Source organism: Capsaspora owczarzaki (assembly GCF_000151315.2).
Source record: "Capsaspora owczarzaki ATCC 30864 unplaced genomic scaffold supercont2.2, whole genome shotgun sequence".
NCBI lineage: Eukaryota > Filasterea > Ministeriida > Capsasporidae > Capsaspora > Capsaspora owczarzaki.
This window is the reverse complement of record NW_011887293.1, coordinates 2,266,083-2,284,019: the sequence shown is the minus strand read 5'-3', so window position 1 is coordinate 2,284,019 and position 17,937 is coordinate 2,266,083. Positions and strand designations below refer to the sequence as shown.

The 17,937-nt window shown below is 52.3% G+C and overlaps 8 protein-coding genes across 8 annotated transcripts; 4 read left to right on the top strand and 4 right to left on the bottom strand.

The window, feature by feature from the left end:
• Positions 1-263: 263 nt before the first annotated feature.
• CAOG_01894 (hypothetical protein) lies at positions 264-2,167 on the bottom strand. The gene is made up of 6 exons (XM_004364705.2): positions 2,001-2,167; positions 1,581-1,854; positions 1,006-1,472; positions 729-921; positions 551-618; positions 264-454 (listed from the first exon to the last, which is right to left on the bottom strand). Exons 1-6 carry the CDS (start codon positions 2,140-2,142, stop codon positions 393-395), a joined length of 1,206 nt encoding a protein of 401 aa, XP_004364762.1. The 5' UTR covers positions 2,143-2,167; the 3' UTR covers positions 264-392.
• A 61-nt stretch (positions 2,168-2,228) lies between these two features.
• CAOG_01893 (hypothetical protein) lies at positions 2,229-3,351 on the top strand. Its single transcript, XM_004364704.2, has 4 exons — positions 2,229-2,822; positions 2,915-3,003; positions 3,073-3,121; positions 3,197-3,351. Exons 1-4 carry the CDS (start codon positions 2,292-2,294, stop codon positions 3,302-3,304), a joined length of 777 nt encoding a protein of 258 aa, XP_004364761.2. The 5' UTR covers positions 2,229-2,291; the 3' UTR covers positions 3,305-3,351.
• Positions 3,352-4,685: 1,334 nt separating this feature from the next.
• CAOG_01892 (hypothetical protein) lies at positions 4,686-8,181 on the top strand (the record flags this gene model as incomplete). Its single annotated transcript, XM_004364703.2, has 3 exons — positions 4,686-5,450; positions 5,516-5,770; positions 5,847-8,181. The coding sequence occupies 3 exons, from the start codon at positions 4,686-4,688 to the stop codon at positions 8,136-8,138; spliced, it is 3,312 nt and encodes a 1,103-aa protein (XP_004364760.1). The 3' UTR covers positions 8,139-8,181.
• Positions 8,182-8,296: 115 nt separating this feature from the next.
• CAOG_01891 (hypothetical protein) lies at positions 8,297-10,250 on the bottom strand. The gene is made up of 4 exons (XM_004364702.2): positions 9,674-10,250; positions 8,802-9,005; positions 8,648-8,719; positions 8,297-8,532 (listed from the first exon to the last, which is right to left on the bottom strand). Exons 1-4 carry the CDS (start codon positions 10,206-10,208, stop codon positions 8,522-8,524), a joined length of 822 nt encoding a protein of 273 aa, XP_004364759.1. The 5' UTR covers positions 10,209-10,250; the 3' UTR covers positions 8,297-8,521.
• Positions 10,251-10,309: 59 nt separating this feature from the next.
• Positions 10,310-12,117, bottom strand: CAOG_01890 (proteasome 26S non-ATPase subunit 7). Its single transcript, XM_004364701.2, has 3 exons — positions 11,773-12,117; positions 11,246-11,338; positions 10,310-11,150 (listed from the first exon to the last, which is right to left on the bottom strand). The coding sequence occupies exons 1-3, from the start codon at positions 12,077-12,079 to the stop codon at positions 10,462-10,464; spliced, it is 1,089 nt and encodes a 362-aa protein (XP_004364758.1). The 5' UTR covers positions 12,080-12,117; the 3' UTR covers positions 10,310-10,461.
• Positions 12,118-12,188: 71 nt separating this feature from the next.
• CAOG_01889 (hypothetical protein) lies at positions 12,189-13,508 on the top strand. The gene is made up of 4 exons (XM_004364700.2): positions 12,189-12,205; positions 12,550-12,613; positions 13,114-13,250; positions 13,368-13,508. Exons 2-4 carry the CDS (start codon positions 12,576-12,578, stop codon positions 13,391-13,393), a joined length of 201 nt encoding a protein of 66 aa, XP_004364757.1. The 5' UTR covers positions 12,189-12,205; positions 12,550-12,575; the 3' UTR covers positions 13,394-13,508.
• A 19-nt stretch (positions 13,509-13,527) lies between these two features.
• Positions 13,528-14,472, bottom strand: CAOG_01888 (hypothetical protein). The gene is made up of 3 exons (XM_004364699.2): positions 14,099-14,472; positions 13,850-13,931; positions 13,528-13,760 (listed from the first exon to the last, which is right to left on the bottom strand). Exons 1-3 carry the CDS (start codon positions 14,393-14,395, stop codon positions 13,636-13,638), a joined length of 504 nt encoding a protein of 167 aa, XP_004364756.1. The 5' UTR covers positions 14,396-14,472; the 3' UTR covers positions 13,528-13,635.
• Positions 14,473-14,642: 170 nt separating this feature from the next.
• CAOG_01887 (SACM1L protein) lies at positions 14,643-17,836 on the top strand. The gene is made up of 10 exons (XM_004364698.2): positions 14,643-14,725; positions 14,847-14,941; positions 15,353-15,564; positions 15,666-15,815; positions 15,938-15,997; positions 16,089-16,122; positions 16,235-16,315; positions 16,398-17,305; positions 17,412-17,472; positions 17,570-17,836. Exons 1-10 carry the CDS (start codon positions 14,700-14,702, stop codon positions 17,713-17,715), a joined length of 1,773 nt encoding a protein of 590 aa, XP_004364755.2. The 5' UTR covers positions 14,643-14,699; the 3' UTR covers positions 17,716-17,836.
• Positions 17,837-17,937: the final 101 nt, after the last annotated feature.

The following is a 17,937-nucleotide window of genomic DNA, read 5'->3' as shown; positions in this document are numbered from 1 at the left end:
ACCGCCGGAAAGGTTGGACGCGCTTTTCCGCTCTCTGTTTTGTCGAATTCGAACGTAACTACTGTGTTTTTTTTGTATTAAGTTTATTGGGAGGAGAGAGTGGAAAAGCATCAAAATACTCAAAAACCACGGAGAAAGGAGCGGGCGCATGGACATGGGTGTAAGGAGCTTGGAGACACAAAAACTCCAAGCGATCCGACTCTTTCCAAATCCGTGCTCGGTATTCATGCTCATAGTCACAGAGTCACTGAGCAAAAATAGCGAGAGAAATGGACTTGCATAGTACTTTTGTGTGAAACGAACAAGCAAGTCGATTGAACCTTGGAGGAAATGAAGAATCGGCTCGATTCACGGTGTTCGAATTTTACCGTTTTATTATTACTTTGCAGAACTTAAGATTCCCAGATATCAAAGTATGTGTCTTGCCACAACTCTAGATAGTCTGTCACCGATTCTGAGCACGCCAAGGTTGGAAACAGAGTTAGAAGACACGAAATCAACATCGTGGAGTGAATAAACACGTTGAATCCCAACGCGAGACGGTGCTTACCAGCAGTCAGGCCTCCCAGCAACGGGAAGAGACGGCCGAGCTTGTTAACGGCGGAGATGACGATCGATCTATTCCACAAATCAGCAGCATCAGCAAAGCACGAACGACAGCCAAACGCAATAAATGCTGGTATTTATTGTTTGTTTGTTTGTTTGTTTGTTTGTTTGTTTTGCCATACCTCGTGAATCGGTCGTAAATTGGCGAACGCATCAAATAGTACACGAGCAGGCCGGAGCGACGAGAGAGTTCTCCTCGCTCTTCCTCGTGCATATCGCGCGAATCGCCCGAGAGAATTTTACTCGCAATGTCTGTTGCGAGCGCAGATCCCCATGCGGACCAGCTCTTGTGGCCAGCAAAGCGCGCAACAAGTACTGCAAGAAACAAAAACAAGACGCAACGACACGTGAGATTAGCACCAAAGGCAAAAACACTTTGAGAAAACACTTCCTTCTCACAAAATACAAGCGGGCGGGCCATGTGGAGCAGTTCGCCTTGCATTTGCCGCCGCGAAAGAGGTGTACGAAGCTCTTCTGCGTGTGACGGCGGACGGGTGAGTCGCCGTTGAAATCGTGGGGTTGTGCCATACGGGGCGCCGGGCACTGGTACGAGATTTTGTTGCAGTCGTTCTCGGGCTTCCTCGGAGGCAAGATTTCCAGGCTGCTGTTGTCGACGCTCATGCATGGATCGCGCATTGAACAAGATGGAATCCACGGATGGCGGTGCAATCTCGCGCTTTGGCGTGGAAAACACCGACGCAGGTGGTGATGCGTCCGACTCCTGCACGTCCGAATCCGACTGCTGCTCTTGTAACTTGGCCAACAGCGCGGTGGCTTTCTCTCGTTGGATTGGCGGCAATGGCGGATTGACGAGCAAGCCCGAGTCGCACTTGGACCGGAACAACAATGCCGCGCGCAGTATAAATCTGGCGAGCCCCACACCAACACCAAAAGTGAGTACACTTGCCTTCCTACATGGAATTTGCCGCACTATCAAAATTGTCTCAGAATGTCTGAGAAGGTGCACGACTGACTTTGCCAACTCGATCACCCAAATCACCGTCCATCGCAGCTTGGCGCCACCTGTTCTGCGCGCTGCGAGCTCAACGAACGTCTCCACCTGCTTGACGACTCCGAGCCATGTCGCGATGCGCTCGTAGGCGGCCGAGCGTCGCAGCACCTTCTGCGATGCGTAAAACTCTGGACTTGAAACAAGCCGACGGCGCAGAATGGCGTCGTTGTGGAGCCCCAGCAGCGAGACCAGCGCATAGAGGAGCTCGCCGAGCTCGTCTGCGCTCTTGAACTTGGCTACCCAACGAAACGAGACCAAAAGCGAAGTGAGTGAGCGTGTGTGAGCGGGATTGCAAGCGGAAGTGCTCAATCTCACTCACTTCACCCAAACCCCCCCCCCCCAACCTCCAATGCAATGAATCCATCTGGTAGTGGAGTAGTACCTGGGACAAAGTAGCTGAGGGAGCGCAGGAGCGACTCGGCTTGCTGGACTGCAGCAGCGTTCTGCAGGAAAAAGTCCTCGTATTGAGCCTTGAGCTTGGCGAGCGCGATGCCAACCGCCTGCAGCCGCGCACTGCCGACCATGATGGACGAAATCAACAAGTAGTCATAACAGACTGAGAATAACTGGAATCATTTACGTCGGATTTCAATGCAAACTGAACTCTCAGTCTTTTTTTTTTTTTTTTTATTCTGTTGTTGTTCAATTTCAATTACAAGACCAGCAGCATCCAATGCAACAGAGTCAAACTAGGGCACGACGGCGCCAATTTCCTCAAACGGCTCCGACAGCTCAGACAGCTCAGATCGCTCAGATGGCTCAGATTGCGATTGTGGTCGTCGTGGCGCTGCTGACAGCCGTTGCGTCCACTGCACTTGCTGCGCCGCCGCCACCACCACCACACAACGCAGTACACAGTCATCACGCAGGTCGTAGGGTGCTGCAGCAGCTGCAGAACGAGCACGCGCCATCAACACTGTCCAGCCACAATGATGACCGAAACTCAGTCCGAGCGCTGCTGGCTGATGCAGAGCAACCACTGCTGCAACCACCAGCATCAAGGCGAAGACACAATAATGGCGTTGCTACTCACAAGCCGCAAAGTGCAGACGGCGACGGCGCGGCGGATCAAGCTCACGCGACCGGCGGCCGACGTGGCGGTCCGTCCGACCACGAAAGCTCTCCACCAGCAGCAGAGTCGCTCTTCACGGCATCGAACTGCAAGGTCGTCGGTGAATGCGAAGAGTGCGCACGATTCGAGGCGGTAACTGTTTTGTCCCCTCCAAGATTTGCAGAAGGTGTTTTTCGCTGCACACAAACTTGTCCGACTCATCTCGCTCTTGGCGTTGTTGACAGAGGCTCAAACCTTACTGTGTTCCGTGGGGGAACAAGCAACAGCTGGAGTGCTCGCTTGCGGATAATCCTCCGGCGACCGTTTACCAAAGGTACATACATACATTGCTCATGGACTTGTCAGACAAGTTTCCCGCTCACATCCCCTGCGAGTTCAACAGTTGTCCGCGATCCCTGGTGCCAGAACGTCGAGCGTTTTACAAGTTCTTTGTAAGCGCAGCCAGCGTGTGCGTAGTTGGACAGCGTTCGCACGGTTGAACTCACAGTCTGTGCTGCCTTTCTCAGACCTTCAACCTTCTGTTTGGCATGGCAGCGGCAGTAACCATGTTCCTTCGAAGGCGCGCACTGGATCGAATTGCGCACGTGCGGTTGCAAAAGCAAATCGGGGCATAGCAGTGTTGGAAGCCACTTTGTCAATAAAAGCCGCGTCAGTACTTTGACTCTCTTGTGAATTTGCGATTTTTGGAAAGTGGATGAAGGCTTGAGCGTGCCACTCTTGCTTTTTCTTTTTTTTTTCTTCTTCTTCTCCTTGTTCTTTTTTTTTTTTCCTTCTTCTTCTTCTTTTCCTCTGTGGTTTCTTCTGTGGTTTCTTCTGTGGTTTCTTCTTTTGGTGAATCCTTTTGTTGAGGTGCCCTTTTTGTTTTTTCTCTTTTGTTTCGTTTTCAATCAATTTGAAGCAACGGTAACATCAAACTCCACGCCTCGACCCCATCTCAACATGCAACCCGAAACTCTTGAGATCAACTGGGGCATGACAAAGCTAGCCTTGCACTTTGTGTGAGAGCTCATCAGGCAAAAACAAAACGGAAGCAAACAAACAAACAACTTGCTGTTTTTGTTCTCGTGTGCGCTTTTTGTTTTGTGTTTGTTGTTTGCTTTGTTGATGCGGTTTGACACATCGGTGCTTGAGCATGTGCATCGCGCACTTGCCCTTGCCATGCACCAAACCAAAAGCACATTGAATGACACGAGCAAGGGCGCACGAAAGAGAGAGAGAGAGAGCGAGAGAGAGAGAGAGAAAAGTGTAGATGGCGGGTGAAAACAACAACATCTGCTTCATTTTGTTGTTGTTCCCGTGTGCGTTTTGCATCCTTGATTTGCTTGGATGCCACGCCGAGGCCCTCGCATGATTGTATCGCACGCAGTTCCCTTGTGTCATACGACAAGTAAAGACACAAGCTTGTTTGGCTATGGAGCGACCCTCGAATGGGGCGAAAACAAAAAGAGCCGGTAGATGAGCTGACACAAAAAACGCTCACCAGACAAAATCCAAATCACTGCTTCCATTCTCAAAGCGCCTTTTCGCGATGGGTGAGCGACCGCAATATCAGTGAATGAGTGTGTGTGTGTGAGTGTGTGAGTGTGTGTGTGTATGTGTGTGTGCGTGTAAGTGTGTGTGTGTGTGCGTGTCAGTGCATGAGTGTGTGCCTGAGTCTGTCGATCGAAAGACCAAATACTCATCGCATGATTTGCGTGTGACACATTGTATTTCGTCTGCTAATTTTGTTTTTGTTTTTCTTTTTCAGTTTTTGCTGACCTGACTTGAACAGGATAACCAGGTCCAAAAATGGCGAATCTGGAGCCTCGTTGGATTGTTGTCGCCCTGCTTCTCCTGGCTTGCTGCGCTCCTCAAAGCGCATTGGCAGACATCCACGGTCTGCCGACGCCCTGGATGAACGCGGCCAAGACCACCCGTCCGCAACTTGCTGGTCGCAGTGTCGTGTTGGCGCCTGACGGTGGACGAAACTCCATCTCAAATGCTTACGAATACAACATGGGGCTCAATTCCCAGCTGCCCGATGTCTATCATAACGAGATCATGATTCGTTACACTCAAGAGTACCTCGCCAACGCGGGTGCAACCGTGTTCATGACACGCGAGCGCTGGTTTGGCACGTCCGACGAGCAGATTCTGGACGATCAATCTGCCAACTGCATCAAAACTGGTGGATGGACTTCCTACGGCGTTGGGTTCCTCGGTTACCACTCGTACGTATTTGGCAACCTGAATGCAGAAACAGCCGTCGCAGCTTTCGTGACCACCCTTGCCGCCGATGGGTACTATCCCGTGTACATTCGTGGTTTGGGCGACGGCCAAAACCGTGCCTCTCGCACGCTCATTCGAATCTTCCATTCTGGTGGCACAACTACCCTGTACATGAATCAAAACATGTACAGCAGGCAGTGGATGTATGCCGGTCGCTACTACTTTACCAAGACAGGCTTTCGCGTCGAAGTTTCCAACAAGCTTGACTTTGCCGTCGACGCTGGCAGATATGTCATTGTGGATGCAGTTCGCGTCGGTTGCGGTTCCCTTGGCGGCTATCCTCGCTTCCACTACGGCACGTCCAGCTTTTTGACCTACATGAACTACACTGTCAGCACGAGCTCGGCAACAGCGATGGCTGATTTCAGCAAGCAGATGATTCAAGGCGATCTGGAAACTGCCAACTGGCAAAATTGGGCGCTTTTCTACCTTGTGAGCACCGCTACTAGCGACTCCGCAACTCGTGGCACCCAGGATTTCAGCTACAGCAACGTAAGTGCATGAAACGGAATGTGTGCTTTTCGCGGTACTCTTTGATTAATGATTTTGCTCGATAGGGTCGTACCTCGTCATACACGGGCATCACCAGTACGGCGATCTACAACTCCTCATTGCAGGCCGCTTCGGATAGCTTCCGCGACGTCATTCATGCGGCCGCAGTTTCAACGGGTCTTTTAGACAAAGCCAACAACCTTCATCAATGGGCGCCGCTTGATTCGTCCTCACGAATGCCCACCATGATGGCCATTCCTTATTACGCCTCCAACAATGTAGACATGCTACTGGCTCAGTCCGAAGCGGGTCGCGAGAATGTACGTACGCTGTGGTCTTTGCTTTCATGAGCTGGCGCATGGAATCTCACACGAATCTTCTTCCTCCATCAAACAGCTCGGGCGCGCATACTACAAGGGCATTGCCAAGTACTTTTCATCGACCGCCACCATCATTCCGCTCCCTGTCAACTACCTGCACACCATCAACCAAGGCGGCAACGTGGTTCGAGTCTGCTGGCGCCAACCTGACGACACCCAAGAGTCCACTGACGCTGCGACCGCGTTCAAGATTTACCGGTCTACCGATGGACGCGGATGGGATGATGGAGTCATCGTCGCCGCTTTTACGTACCTTAACAGCTTGTGCTACGACGTTACATCTTTGACAGTCGGGCAAGTCTACTTTTTCAAGGTTGCCGGTCTCAATGCAGGAGGCGAAGCGTTGACCAAATGGACGGCAGCGGCGCGCGTGACCGACCCTGCTGTTGGTGTCACTCGTCCGCCAATTGTCATCGTCGACTGCTTTGTCGAAGGCTTTGTGCACACTTCTACCAACATCGAGGGTCGGTACACGCGGGAGTATGTGGTCGAGCACGCCCTGTCGATTGCTGGAGCCGGTTACTCGTTTGATTCTGCATCTGCAGACATCTTTTCTGAGTCCCAATGGGTTACCAACAACCTCGCCGCGTACAAGGCGGTTGTCTGGGCGTCGGGTGATACGGCCGCCAACATCAATGTCTTCCCTGCTGTTGCGCAAACCGCCATCAACTCGTGGATTGCAGGTGCCTCCTCTGCAAGCCCTCGCTCGCTTTTCGTCAGTGGCTCGAATGTCGCTGCTGGCCTTAGTGCTGCGGGCAGTACCAGCCTCACCTTCCTCAACAGTCAACTCAAGTCCACCTTTGTCAACGCCAATGCAAACACTTTCGTTGTTCGCCCGAACGCTGGATTCACCATGAGCGGCACTGTGGCCTTCAACAGCATTGTGGCACTGGGGAACCCATACGCTGTCAGCTCGCCGGATCAGATCGGCACAGCAGGCACAGGAACAGCGGCGCTGTACTACGGCCCTTCGTCTGGGACGAATGTCGCTGGTGTCAGCTCACGCAGCACGGCAGGATATTATGCTTCCTTCTTGCTTGCCTTCCCTTTTGAAACGATCAACTCGCGAGACGAGCGCGACAAGTTGATGGCTTCGATCCTGTCCACCATCATGTTCGCAGCTCCTGACTTGCCCTTGGCGCTGCCGTCCGTCAGCTCGGCTGCCAGCATGGCCACGCGAGCGTCGGTTGCTTCCCGAAGCTCTGCTTCGATTGCAACCACCGTGTCTGCAAGCGTTGCCTCAATTGCTTCTGCCGCTTCCACAGCCTCAGCCACTGTTGCATCTGTCGCCTCCACAGTCTCTGCCTCGCTTGCTTCCGCGTCGTCTGCATCAATCGCCTCAGCATCTTCCAAATCGATCGCTTCGGCATCGTCAGAATCGATCGCCTCAGCATCGTCAGAATCGGTCGCCTCAGCATCGTCTGCGTCAATCGCCTCAGAATCGTCTGCGTCAATCGCTTCAGCATCGTCAGAATCGATTGCCTCGGCATCGTCAGAATCGATCGCCTCAGAATCGTCTGCGTCAATCGCCTCAGCATCATCTGCGTCAATCGCCTCAGAATCGTCAGAATCGATTGCCTCAGCATCGTCTGCATCGATCGCCTCAGCATCGTCAGAATCGATTGCCTCAGCATCGTCTGCATCGATCGCCTCGGCATCATCAGAATCAGCTGCGTCGGAAGCGTCGGAAGCGTCCCGTGCCTCAGCTTCTGCCTCTGTGGCCTCCGAAGCGTCAGCGTCAGCCACTCAAACCCCGCAATACTCGTGCCACGTTGAATGTCAAGGCGGCTGCACTGGCCCAGCGGACACGGAATGCGTTTCCTGCGCGCACTTCAAGTTTGGCGCCCGATGCGTCGCCTCCTGCCCGATCGACTATGCAAGCAAGGCTGATCATGTTTGCGCGCCCGTCCCCAATGATTCCTTGCCCATCGGAGCGATTGCTGGCGGTGCTGGCGGCGGTGTCGTCCTGCTGTTGCTTCTTTTGCTCATCCTGCTTCTTGTCGTTCGTCGCCGTCGCAGCAAACCTGCGCCGAACGCCGAAGCCCCCGCCCCGCAGTCCACGATGCTCTTTGCCAACCCGCTGCTCGATCATGGCGCTGAAATGGATGGCGTCTATGATACGCTCAATGCCCCTGGGCTCGCCAGCGGCAGCGACCTTGACTCTGAGAAGGTCACGATGGCGTCGCAGTATGAAGCGCCGCACCATTCTGATGAGCAGCAGGAGAACACTTACGATGTCCTTGGAAACGGCGGAGCACCGGCTGTTGGTGCTGTGACGTATGCCAGCATAACTTCGGACGGCAATTGAGATCGTGGTTGACAATGAACATTGATTCTTTCGTGATGTGTGCACTGGTCTGATTGAACTACGTCTTGGTACATGTGAAAATGAGAGAAAAGTCGACACACACGCACACACACATACACACAATGCCAACAACGGCAGCATTTTTGACGATCAAAGTTGTCCAAAGTTATTTGTAATTTCAGCCGACGTTGTGCGAGAGCGTTCGAATTCATTGTATGTGCTTCATGGATACAAAATGGAGATTGAAAACGAGTTGCCCCCCCCCCCGCCCGAAAAAAAAAACGGGGGAAGAGCAACGAGATCGAAAAAGCAGTTCAACCAAACAACAGAGAATCAAAGCGAAACGACCTGCAGGCGCGGTAGATACGTTCGCTCCAACCATTTTACGACATGTCTGTGAAAATTTGACACAGCAAGTGGAAGAGACATGAGCACTGGAGCTGCAGACATACATTGACGGGAGCACAACAACACAAACACACACACAAAAAAAGTCAAAACAAACTCACAAGACCAAGTCGACTCTTTGAGTTGCCGATGAATGTGGTCCTCGTTGAACTTTGAAAACGAATTGAATTGCTCTGCATGGCAAAGCAACGCAGAGTGAGTGCCAAGGTTTACGGGGAAAGCAAGCACATCCGTGCCAACAACTAGCGAACGTACCACTCAGCTTTTGCTGCAATGTAATGTCGTATTCAGCTCGAAGTTGATTCTCGCGATCCTCGAGCGCCCGCTCAAGAATAGATTTAACCTCGCTAAGTGTAAAGTACTGCTGCTCCTCTTCTGGTGGCGGACGCATGACGGACGCGTCTTCCTGAATGTGATTCCGCACCCGCTTTGAGCCGGCGATATATTTGTCCACTGGGTCTGGAGCAACAAACAACAACAACAACAAAAAAAAAGGTGTACACAATGGTTGTTTGTGAGTTTCACGCGTCAGGACGTTGATCAGAGCGTGAAGGTGAAATGTGAAACAGTTTCAGGGTTGAGCTCGACGACAGCGCAATGCCGTCCGCCTGTTTGGTTTTTTTTTCTCGCCCTTCTTCAAACCATATCCCAAGCAACCATTTTGCTTTGTCAAGGCGGCGGCGGCGGCAGCGAACACTTCCAACCTGATGACCGACCAGAAGCGACGAAAGCCGCTCATCTCGAACGACACCCCACCATCCCGATCATAGTGCGTGCTCATTCGCAATCGACAAACAAACAGCATGCAAAGTGTGCCAACAGGACTCGCAGAGAAGGATGGAAACAACGACAACCAGTCAAAAAAATCCAATGAAAGTGAATAAAGAGCAACCCCACGAAAAAAAAAAAAAAAAAAAAAAAAAAAAAAAAAAAAAAAAAAAAAAAAAAAAAAAAAGCCGTTTTTCTCTCGAAGTTTTTTTTTTTTTTTTTTTTTTTGGTTTTGAAAACGAATCGTAAAACCGCTCAAGTTCAAAGAGAGCAAAAGAGAGACGGAGTGGTGGAAAATTCAATTCCGAGCAATAGAACAATAGTAAAACCAGCAACTCTGTGAAAAAGAACAGACGTACCGCTGGAGGTGGAGGAGGCAAAGGCAGAGTCGTGCGACCGCCGCGAGATGAGCTGCATGGAGGCAAACATGGGCGAGACGGGGCCGTTGTTGCTCCCGTCCATCTGCCGTGACCGCTTGGAGAGCTGCTGGTGGGGTGCTTGGCCGGCGGCGGCAGGGGAGGATGAGGAGGAGAGGTACTGCGAGCTGGCTTGGCGGAAGAGCGGCGAAGCTGCTGCTGACGCCATGGCCAACGACGAGGCCGAGGATGTCAGCGCCATGCCGCCGCCCAGTGGCCCTTGTGGCATGTGTGTGGAAGTGTGGGGCAGGCTGTGGCCAAGCATGGACGACGACACGTCATCGATCCCATATGGCAGCGCCGCGGGCATCGTCGTCGCCGCTGCCGTCATCATGCCCAGGCGCCGTCCCAACGTGGGCGAGCTGTTGTGCTGGTAATGCGAGGCGACACCAAAGCCACCCGCCGAGCCCGAAGGCGACGACGGCGGCGATGCATCCACGGCGTCAAAGCGACGTTTGGATGCTAACGCTGTGCTCATTGCAAGAAATTACAAAGAAGAAGAAAGAAAGAGAAAAAAAACTAAGAGTGATTTGGATTGGATTTGGAAGAGAATACCAAATTTGAAAACAAGCAAAGAAAACCATACTACATTGAAAACAGAAACAACACTCGACACACAAGAACAAAAACAAACAAACAAAACAAAACAAACTGAGCAATTCTCCTTGTCCGTTCTGTGAGTCATTTTTTGCACGCCCTTGTTTTTTCTTGGCACTTGACTTTTGCTGCCTTTATGCCTTGGCAGTTGGGCCGTCTTTTGTCTTGCCGCCGCTAGAAATGGTGTCCTCGAGAGATCGTGCAATGGACTGCTCGGTCTTCTTTTCAGCGTCGCGATTTGCGAGCTTGTTGCTGATCAGATTGTGCAGGGCGATAATGGCGCGAACGAGCGACGAGACGTAGACAACAAGCATTTGGTCGTTGGTTTCGACCGAGATGGCCGAGACGAGCTCGTCCACGGTGACGTTGGGCAGCAGGTTGAAAATGTCTTGCAATTGGTAGGTGATTTGGTGGTTCATGGGCAGTGCTCCCGTGGCCACCTTGTCCAGATAGCCGTGAATGTCGCTGAGGTGCGACAACAAGCTGCGCAGCGATGCGAGCTGGTTTGTGATGCGCTCGGACAACGTGCCTGCCGTCGAGCTCTTGACGTCGCGTAGCAAGTGCTCCACGCCGACCTCCTCGGCCTCCTCGGCCTGGATTTCGCTGGCAATGTGCTCAAAGGTCTTGGACGTTGGCGAGCCGTCGCTGTGGATTTCCTCCACCGTCATGTACGCCGACGTTGGCAAGCCGAGCTCCTTTGGCTCGACGTCGATAATCACAAGCAGGGGATGGGGCACAAACCGCTGGAGCAGCTCGTTGATGGCCAGATCGTTTGTCCGAAGCTTTGGCCCCGTGTGATACCATCCGACAATGTGTTCCTTGGCTGCAGTCACAGCAACAAACAGTGGAACAGGTTCATACAACGTCAATCAACCATCTCCAGTACAAAAACACAAATGTCACAGTCTCGCGGCTTACCAGCAATGCGCTTGTACATGTGATGCATGGACTCGATAAAGTTGTGATCGCAAAACCACACACTCGGATCGCGCTCGTCCTCCTCGAATGGCACTGAATTTCAACACACAAACACACACAATTGAGCGTAAGATGATGACCCAACAGCAGATTCTGAATCACTGGTTTTCTGATGCTCTCCTTTCCTCCCTCCTTTCGATGGACTGTTTTCTCAGAGTCGCTTAGCATCTTCACACACAATGCCCAAAACAACGCAGTCGAGTCATCCGTTGTTGAGTTGTGCTGCGGTGCGCTGCGTTGCGTTTCGAGAACTCTTTTCTTTTTTTTTTTCTCGATCTCAATTTTTTTTTTTTTTTTTGGGCCATTCGGCTGGCTTGCGTTTTCTGTGCCTCCCGAAACAAAGCGCCCAACAGAGCAGCGAGGGCACGTTGAATCCGACGAAACACGTTGGCCAGAGAACGCGCAATCGCATTCGTAGCAGCAGCATCGTGAGTGGTGGTCGTCGCGTTCGGTTGTTCTTCTGTTACCTGCAAAGCTGTTCGAGACGTCGATCGTGTCGCCGGTGCGCTGGCCGAGCAGGATGCCGACAACGCGCTTGCGTGAGTCCTTGGACACGCGGTAGAAGTGGTCGACGGCGCTCAGCAGCACCAGCGGATGCACAATCACCGACTTGGGCAGGTGCGCCGTCGCCGAAACGAGCGGCGCAGGCACAGTCAAGTCGTTCGCTCCGTCGGCGCCGCTGCCCGATGCCGATGCCGAAGAGGCAGGCACATCCTCAATGGGCTTGTCCTTGGCACTGCTGGCCACGTCCTTGGTTGTGCGGGTGGGTGCCATTCAATCAAGGGGGGGGGGAAGGTTTTCGGTTGTAAAGACTTGGACTGAGGTTTGTGTTCAGTGAGGTGGACTTATCTACAGGGTTGCTGCATTCAGCGGAATGCAATGAGAGGGTCTGTCTAGTAGGTGAGTGATCAAGAGAGGACAAAGGGGAGGAGGAGAAGGAGGTGCCCGCTCAAAAAAAAAACAAAAAAACGCCGAGTTTGGATTCTTCTGAGCAATCCATCCATCCATCCAAGCACTTCTGTGCCGCTTCGTCAGCACGACGGCTTGCAGCCCTTACGACGTACATTTTCAGATCAATGTAACTTGCTGTAATCGCCTGGTGGCTGTTGTTTGATTTCAGAGACTTTGGAAAATCGCCACAACGCGATCGCTTTTCCAACAAACAAAGCTCACAAAATTCTCAAACAGCTTCCTCACACTCATCTAAGAGACCTTTTCACCATTTTTTTTTCCTGATTCTCCAGTCTTCGTTTTTCCATTCACACACACAATGAGCAAGGGATCCTTCTGGCGAGCTGCTGGTCTCAAGTACGCCCCATGTTTTTTTGTTTTTTTCCCCCTTTTGAGTTCCCCCATCGCTCTCCCCCTTCTAACCCTCGCTCTCCCTCTTCCCCCTTCTCTTCATTCCCTCCACGTTGCTCTGTTGAGTTGCATCTGCCTCCGTTTGAGACTGGGGCAACAACGACGCGGAATCCGAGCGCCAAGAACCAAAAAAAAAAAAAAAAAAAAAAAAAAAGCAAGATCGCATTCACTCCGGCTTTCCATTGTGCTCATTGTGCGGAACAGGCGCCTTGTTCGTCCATCCGCACCACCACCATCGCATTGGGTTTTGTGCCGTCTGTCCTATCATCATCATTGCACGGACGGGGACGGATGCATCGGGGAGACGGACGGAGAACAGCAGCAGTGACTTTTGATCCCCCTCCTCGTTTCCCCTTCTTCCACTCCACTCTACTACTGCTGCCTCGTTGTGCTCGTTTTGGTTGATGTTGCTGACTCGTCCAACAAACCATATCAATAAAAATCAGCTACCTCGAGTACTCCAACCTCGCTGCCCGCTACCTGCGCCGAGCACTCAAGGAGGCTCCCCAGGCCAAGGCCCTCAAGCGCGAGGAGCACAACCTCCGTGTCTCGCTCTATGAGAACGGCAAGGCCACCCCTGCCAGTATGTGGTTTGTTGACAGCTTGTTGGATTGGCGAGTGTTTTGCTCGTTTGTTTGGAGTTTGACACGATTCTCACCCCCATCCCTTCGACTCTGCCTCCCTTCCTGTGTCTTTGCAGAGTTCCTCAAGAACACCCAGCAGTAAAACTTTCGCAATGGTTCGTGCAAAGTCCATCGATTAACGACAGTGATGCTTCAAAAATCCGTTTTTTTGCTCGGTGTCATTCTTGTAAAAACAACACCAAAACCTTTCACCCCGAGTTGTGCATTGTGACGGATGTTGCCACCATTTGTTCAGATCCGCGGTTGGTACTGTGAAAATCATGGTACCCTGGGCTGCGGAGTGTGATCAGGACTGCATTTTGGATTTTATTGGCGAATCTACTCTCAGAATTGCTCGGGTCGTTGCTTCATCTCTTCGACAATGCGTCGCTCGATAAACATGGAAGTCGAGGCACCGCTGGACGACGGCAGACTCAAACTCACAAACACTTGCTTTTTGGTTTTGAGCGCTGCTCACAAATCATTCGAAAAAGAACAGCGGCAATGCAGTGAGAGATACGGTGGTTGCTTGTCAAAAGTGCCCATTTCGCAGACTTACCCAACCGCCCAGCCATAGCCTCCGAAGCAGAGGACGTTCCGGAGCCCAGGAGGTGGGCGACTGCCGGAGGGATTGGTGTTGACTACAACGTTGAGCAAAGCAATGGAAGTGAGGAATTTCGCCGCAGCACCAACTTTCTCTATCAATAGCAGTAGGCGTGACACTGCAACCCCCTGGGGTGCAGGGTGATGCATGACGACGCCACAGCTGTGTGGGAGGCGAGCGTGAAACAAGTCACAAAAGCCAAACCTGTGGCTCGACGCTCAGTGTTGAGGTCGCTGGCCCTGTGCTCGCGTGTGATGCTCGTGCTGGCATGGCCACTGATAGATCGGTAAAGTAGACTGGCGCCTGCTTGCGCTGCTGCTGGGGAACCTGCTGCTCAGCCAATGCAGCACCGTCGTCTGCCCCTCCTGCCGACGATCCGACCCAGATGAACAGCGTGCCTGCCGCTCGAATGACGCGAAACGTCAACAACGTGTCAACGCAGGTATCGACAAAGTCGTGAATGTGGTACGCGAGCGGATTGTCCTCGGCGACGGCTGCCATTCTGTGCGATTCACTCTGGAAACAAGAACGAACAAAAAAAAGGAACTGAGCTGTCAAAATTCTCAGAGCCAGAAAACAACAACAGAGCAGGTTCAATTTTCCAATGCAGCAACACGGTGAGCATTTGGAGGGACTTTCCAGGTGCATTGAGGGGATTGTCAAACGGACAAGATCGATTACTGCGCGTGTTCCCCGCTCTAGCCATTGCCAAAATGTTACGGATTCTGATTTTGACATTGTGATTTGCTGTGAGTTGAGTGATGATGAAGGCTGAATTTCGTTTCTCAGTCTCTTTCCATACGAAATGCCAGCTTACGATAAACTTCGACTGTAAAAACCAACAAAAAAAAAAAAAAACTTGTATTGAAAAACCATTGAAAAGCTGACTTTTTTTTTTTTTTTTTCCCTTTCCTTGTGTTCGTTCTTTGCTTTTTTGCCTGTCGTTCAACAGGTACACGTCTGACGAGGCGTTTGTGCTGCAGCCTGCGACGGGCGCTGACATTGTGCTCTTCATCGACCGCGTCAACCACTCAATGCAACCTCGCTGTAAGGGGACAATCACTTCATGACGTCTCTCCCCCCCCCCCCGCCTTCCACGACCCCTCCCCACGCCCCACAAAGGCGGGCTGATGAGGAACTGCTCAGCTGCTGGCCATTTCGCATTTGAGCTCGCGCGCGCGGGATGCAGCCGAGCAACAAACCGCTCTGCCTTCGACTACGGATCAGCGCCACCTCACCAGTTCTCTCGATGCATTTTAGCAGACGGCTGCCTGGGCTCGTCCGAGTGATTGAGCGGGCATCATCACTGCACAGATGCCAGCCATTCATGAGTTGGGGTTCGGGTTGGGAGCTGCAGCACACCACTTGGCTTGACGATAGCCTTTCACTCACTACTCACTGTCGCAATGGCGTCTTGTCGTCCACCCTTCCTCCCTTTGTATCTGAACAAAATAACAGCTGCACGTGATGTTGAGGCCCAGATGCACGCCGGCGTGACGCGCGAGGTCGCGGCATTGCTCGGTGTCATCCACCTGCTCGCCGGCCCGTACCTTCTGCTCATCACCAAGAAGCAGCTGGTCGGTCGCCTCGCTGGATCGGACATTTTCAAGGCTACCGAGATTGAGATGATTCCGTTTGCACGCTCGCACCGCCACTTGTCCGAGGCCCAGGTAGGAATCGCGATTATTTTTATCGAAACATGTTTGATTCGTCTCCTCTCTGCTCACTTAAACCAAAACCTCTTGCCTTGAACTCTCTCTGTCGTACGCAGAGCGCCGATGAAAAGTCGTATGTTGCCATGATCAACTCGATGCTGGCTTCGGGCGCCTTCCACTTCTCGTACTCGTACGATCTGACCCACACGCAGCAACGCCTCTACACCGACGACAAGCAGTTTGCGCACCAAGCCATGCACGAGCGTGTATGTGTCGCAGTACTTCAGCCTGGAGTCTCTCTTCCCCGAAACGGAGTGCTCACCTGCTGGTTTTTGTTTTTTGTGGGTTGTTGTTGGTTTTTGGTTTGTGTTGTTGTTGTTGTGCGCAGGCTGATGAGCGCTTCTATTGGAACAAGTATTTGCACCAGGCATTCCGCGATTCCCGCGATGTATGTGTTGCTCGTGGGTTGCTGTTATTCTTGTGCTTGTACGCGAACGCTGACTTTTTGTCCCTTCGCTCGCTTGTGCATTTCCAATTAGCTCCGCGATTTCCTCGTTCCTGTCATCCATGGATGTAAGTCGTTTTTTTTTTTGCTGCTTTTGTTGCTTGCAGCAGTCTGCTCAACATTGAGCATTCACTGACACGATTCGGTTTTTTTTTTTTCGTTTTTTTCCAAAATCTTCAGTTGTCAGCATCAACCAGTTGAACGTCAAGGATCGCTCATTGCAGTTTGTCCTCATTTCGCGCCGTAGTGTCTACCGATCGGGTAACGTGGCGCGCTCATTAAACTGAACAATTGCTCAAAATGATGCATTCCCGTTGCTCACGTTCCTCACTGCAAATCGCAGGCACGCGCTTTAACGTCCGAGGCATCGACGAAAGCGGCCACGTCGCCAACTTTGTCGAGACGGAGCAAATCGTGGAGGTCAACGGCCAAGCGGCATCGTACGTGCAGACGCGAGGCTCTGTGCCGCTGTTCTGGTCCCAGCGCGCCAACATCAAGTACAAGCCCTCGATTGTTGTCAACACGGATGCCGATCACTTCTCCGCCTTCCGCAAGCACTTTGACGAGCAGCAGCGAATCTACGGCAAGAGCCAAGGCCTTCTGAGCTTGGTCGATCACAAGGGCGGCGAGCTGCGCCTGCACGAGGGCTTTGCTCAGCAAGTGGTCATGGCAGGCGACACTGGGCTGCGATTCATCGGCTTTGACTTCCACAAGGAGTGCAAGAACATGAAGTACCAAAACTTGAAAAAGCTGCTCGATCAGATCGCCGGCGACATGGAGAAGCAGGGCTACTTTTTCATTGACAACAACAAGGCTGTGCGCCACCGCCAGAATGGCGTCTTCCGCACCAACTGCGCCGACTGCCTCGATCGCACCAACGTCGTGCAGTCCATGATTGCGCGCCTTGTGCTGCAGCGCCAGTTGCAGGAGCTTGGCGTCATTGCTCCGGGCGAGCTGGTCGAGCAGCAGGTCGAACTCGAGCGCCGCTTCAAGAATGTCTGGGCCGACAACGCCGATGCTGTGAGCTTCCAGTACTCTGGCACCGGTGCCCTCAAGACCGACTTTACTCGCACTGGCAAGCGCTCCCTGGCTGGCGCGATGCAGGACGGCTACAACTCGGCCATCCGCTACTACAAGAACAATTTTGCCGATGGCTTCCGTCAGGATGGTGTGGCGCTCTTCCTCGGCACCTACCGCGTGGACCCCCAGGTGGATTCGCCTCTCCGCGAGGTTGCAAAGCGCCTACGAATGGTAACCGTGAAAGTGGGATTTGTGTAGAGCAGCTGTTTGTTTTTGCAGCGACGACAATGTACTGATCGATGCTGCTTGCGTATGATGTTGTACTGTCGCATTCTAGCTCCCGTTGATTTCGGCGGTTGTTTTCGCAATGCTGGTGTTGAGCCTGATGTTCCCTGCGAGTAAGAATTTCGGTTGTTTTGGTTTTTGGTTTTGGTTAGTGTCGATTGTTTTTGTCTTCTGTCCCGCTCACTCTCGGTTATCCCCTCGTTGATCCAGCCGACGACAGCGTGCTGCACGTTGCGTACGTCCTGTTCTGGGTGCTGGCACTTGTGGTGTCGATTCGCACGATCGTCACGTACGGCAACGAGTTTGTCGACCACCCTCGGCTGACCTCGTTCTCGGTCAAGGAGAAGATCTTTTAAACTATGTTCTCGCACCGGGCGATGGGTTGTTGAGCGTGTGACTGTTTTCTTCTGGTGTGTTGTGTTGTCGTTGCCTCGCTCTTGTGGCTTTTGTGCAAAAACGAAAGGCTGTCATTTGTCCGCTGTCGTTATCGTGCAACACACAGTGATGTGCTTTACAGTCACTGATTCTCTTGGGATGTTGATTTTCAAACGGTCGAAACACACCAAAACTTGTGCTCG

Excerpts from the sequence above, each read along its gene's own strand:
- CAOG_01894 (XM_004364705.2), bottom strand. The coding sequence starts at position 2,142 with ATGGTCGGCAGTGCGCGGCTGCAGGCGGTTGGCATCGCGCTCGCCAAG. Across the intron at positions 1,855-2,000 it reads CCTCAGCTACTTTGTCCCAG|CCAAGTTCAAGAGCGCAGAC; the intron begins GTACTACTCCAC and ends TTCGTTGGGTAG. Across the intron at positions 1,473-1,580 it reads TGGGTGATCGAGTTGGCAAA|ATTTATACTGCGCGCGGCAT; the intron begins GTCAGTCGTGCA and ends GGGGCTCGCCAG.
- CAOG_01890 (XM_004364701.2), bottom strand. The coding sequence starts at position 12,079 with ATGGCACCCACCCGCACAACCAAGGACGTGGCCAGCAGTGCCAAGGAC. Across the intron at positions 11,339-11,772 it reads CGTCTCGAACAGCTTTGCAG|TGCCATTCGAGGAGGACGAG; the intron begins GTAACAGAAGAA and ends GTTGAAATTCAG. Across the intron at positions 11,151-11,245 it reads CATGTACAAGCGCATTGCTG|CCAAGGAACACATTGTCGGA; the intron begins GTAAGCCGCGAG and ends CTGTGACTGCAG.
- CAOG_01891 (XM_004364702.2), bottom strand. The coding sequence starts at position 10,208 with ATGAGCACAGCGTTAGCATCCAAACGTCGCTTTGACGCCGTGGATGCA. Across the intron at positions 9,006-9,673 it reads TGCCTCCTCCACCTCCAGCG|ACCCAGTGGACAAATATATC; the intron begins GTACGTCTGTTC and ends TTGTTGCTCCAG. Across the intron at positions 8,720-8,801 it reads ATTGCAGCAAAAGCTGAGTG|AGCAATTCAATTCGTTTTCA; the intron begins GTACGTTCGCTA and ends TTTGCCATGCAG.
- CAOG_01889 (XM_004364700.2), top strand. The coding sequence starts at position 12,576 with ATGAGCAAGGGATCCTTCTGGCGAGCTGCTGGTCTCAA. Across the intron at positions 12,614-13,113 it reads TGGCGAGCTGCTGGTCTCAA|CTACCTCGAGTACTCCAACC; the intron begins GTACGCCCCATG and ends AATAAAAATCAG. Across the intron at positions 13,251-13,367 it reads CGGCAAGGCCACCCCTGCCA|AGTTCCTCAAGAACACCCAG; the intron begins GTATGTGGTTTG and ends GTGTCTTTGCAG.
- CAOG_01893 (XM_004364704.2), top strand. The coding sequence starts at position 2,292 with ATGCAACAGAGTCAAACTAGGGCACGACGGCGCCAATTTCCTCAAACG. Across the intron at positions 2,823-2,914 it reads AGTGCGCACGATTCGAGGCG|AGGCTCAAACCTTACTGTGT; the intron begins GTAACTGTTTTG and ends CGTTGTTGACAG. Across the intron at positions 3,122-3,196 it reads GAGCGTTTTACAAGTTCTTT|ACCTTCAACCTTCTGTTTGG; the intron begins GTAAGCGCAGCC and ends TGCCTTTCTCAG.
- CAOG_01888 (XM_004364699.2), bottom strand. The coding sequence starts at position 14,395 with ATGGCAGCCGTCGCCGAGGACAATCCGCTCGCGTACCACATTCACGAC. Across the intron at positions 13,932-14,098 it reads CACTGAGCGTCGAGCCACAG|TCAACACCAATCCCTCCGGC; the intron begins GTTTGGCTTTTG and ends TCAACGTTGTAG. Across the intron at positions 13,761-13,849 it reads GGCTATGGCTGGGCGGTTGG|CGCTCAAAACCAAAAAGCAA; the intron begins GTAAGTCTGCGA and ends ATTTGTGAGCAG.
- CAOG_01887 (XM_004364698.2), top strand. The coding sequence starts at position 14,700 with ATGCCAGCTTACGATAAACTTCGACT. Across the intron at positions 16,123-16,234 it reads CGTTCCTGTCATCCATGGAT|TTGTCAGCATCAACCAGTTG; the intron begins GTAAGTCGTTTT and ends CAAAATCTTCAG. Across the intron at positions 17,473-17,569 it reads GAGCCTGATGTTCCCTGCGA|CCGACGACAGCGTGCTGCAC; the intron begins GTAAGAATTTCG and ends TCGTTGATCCAG.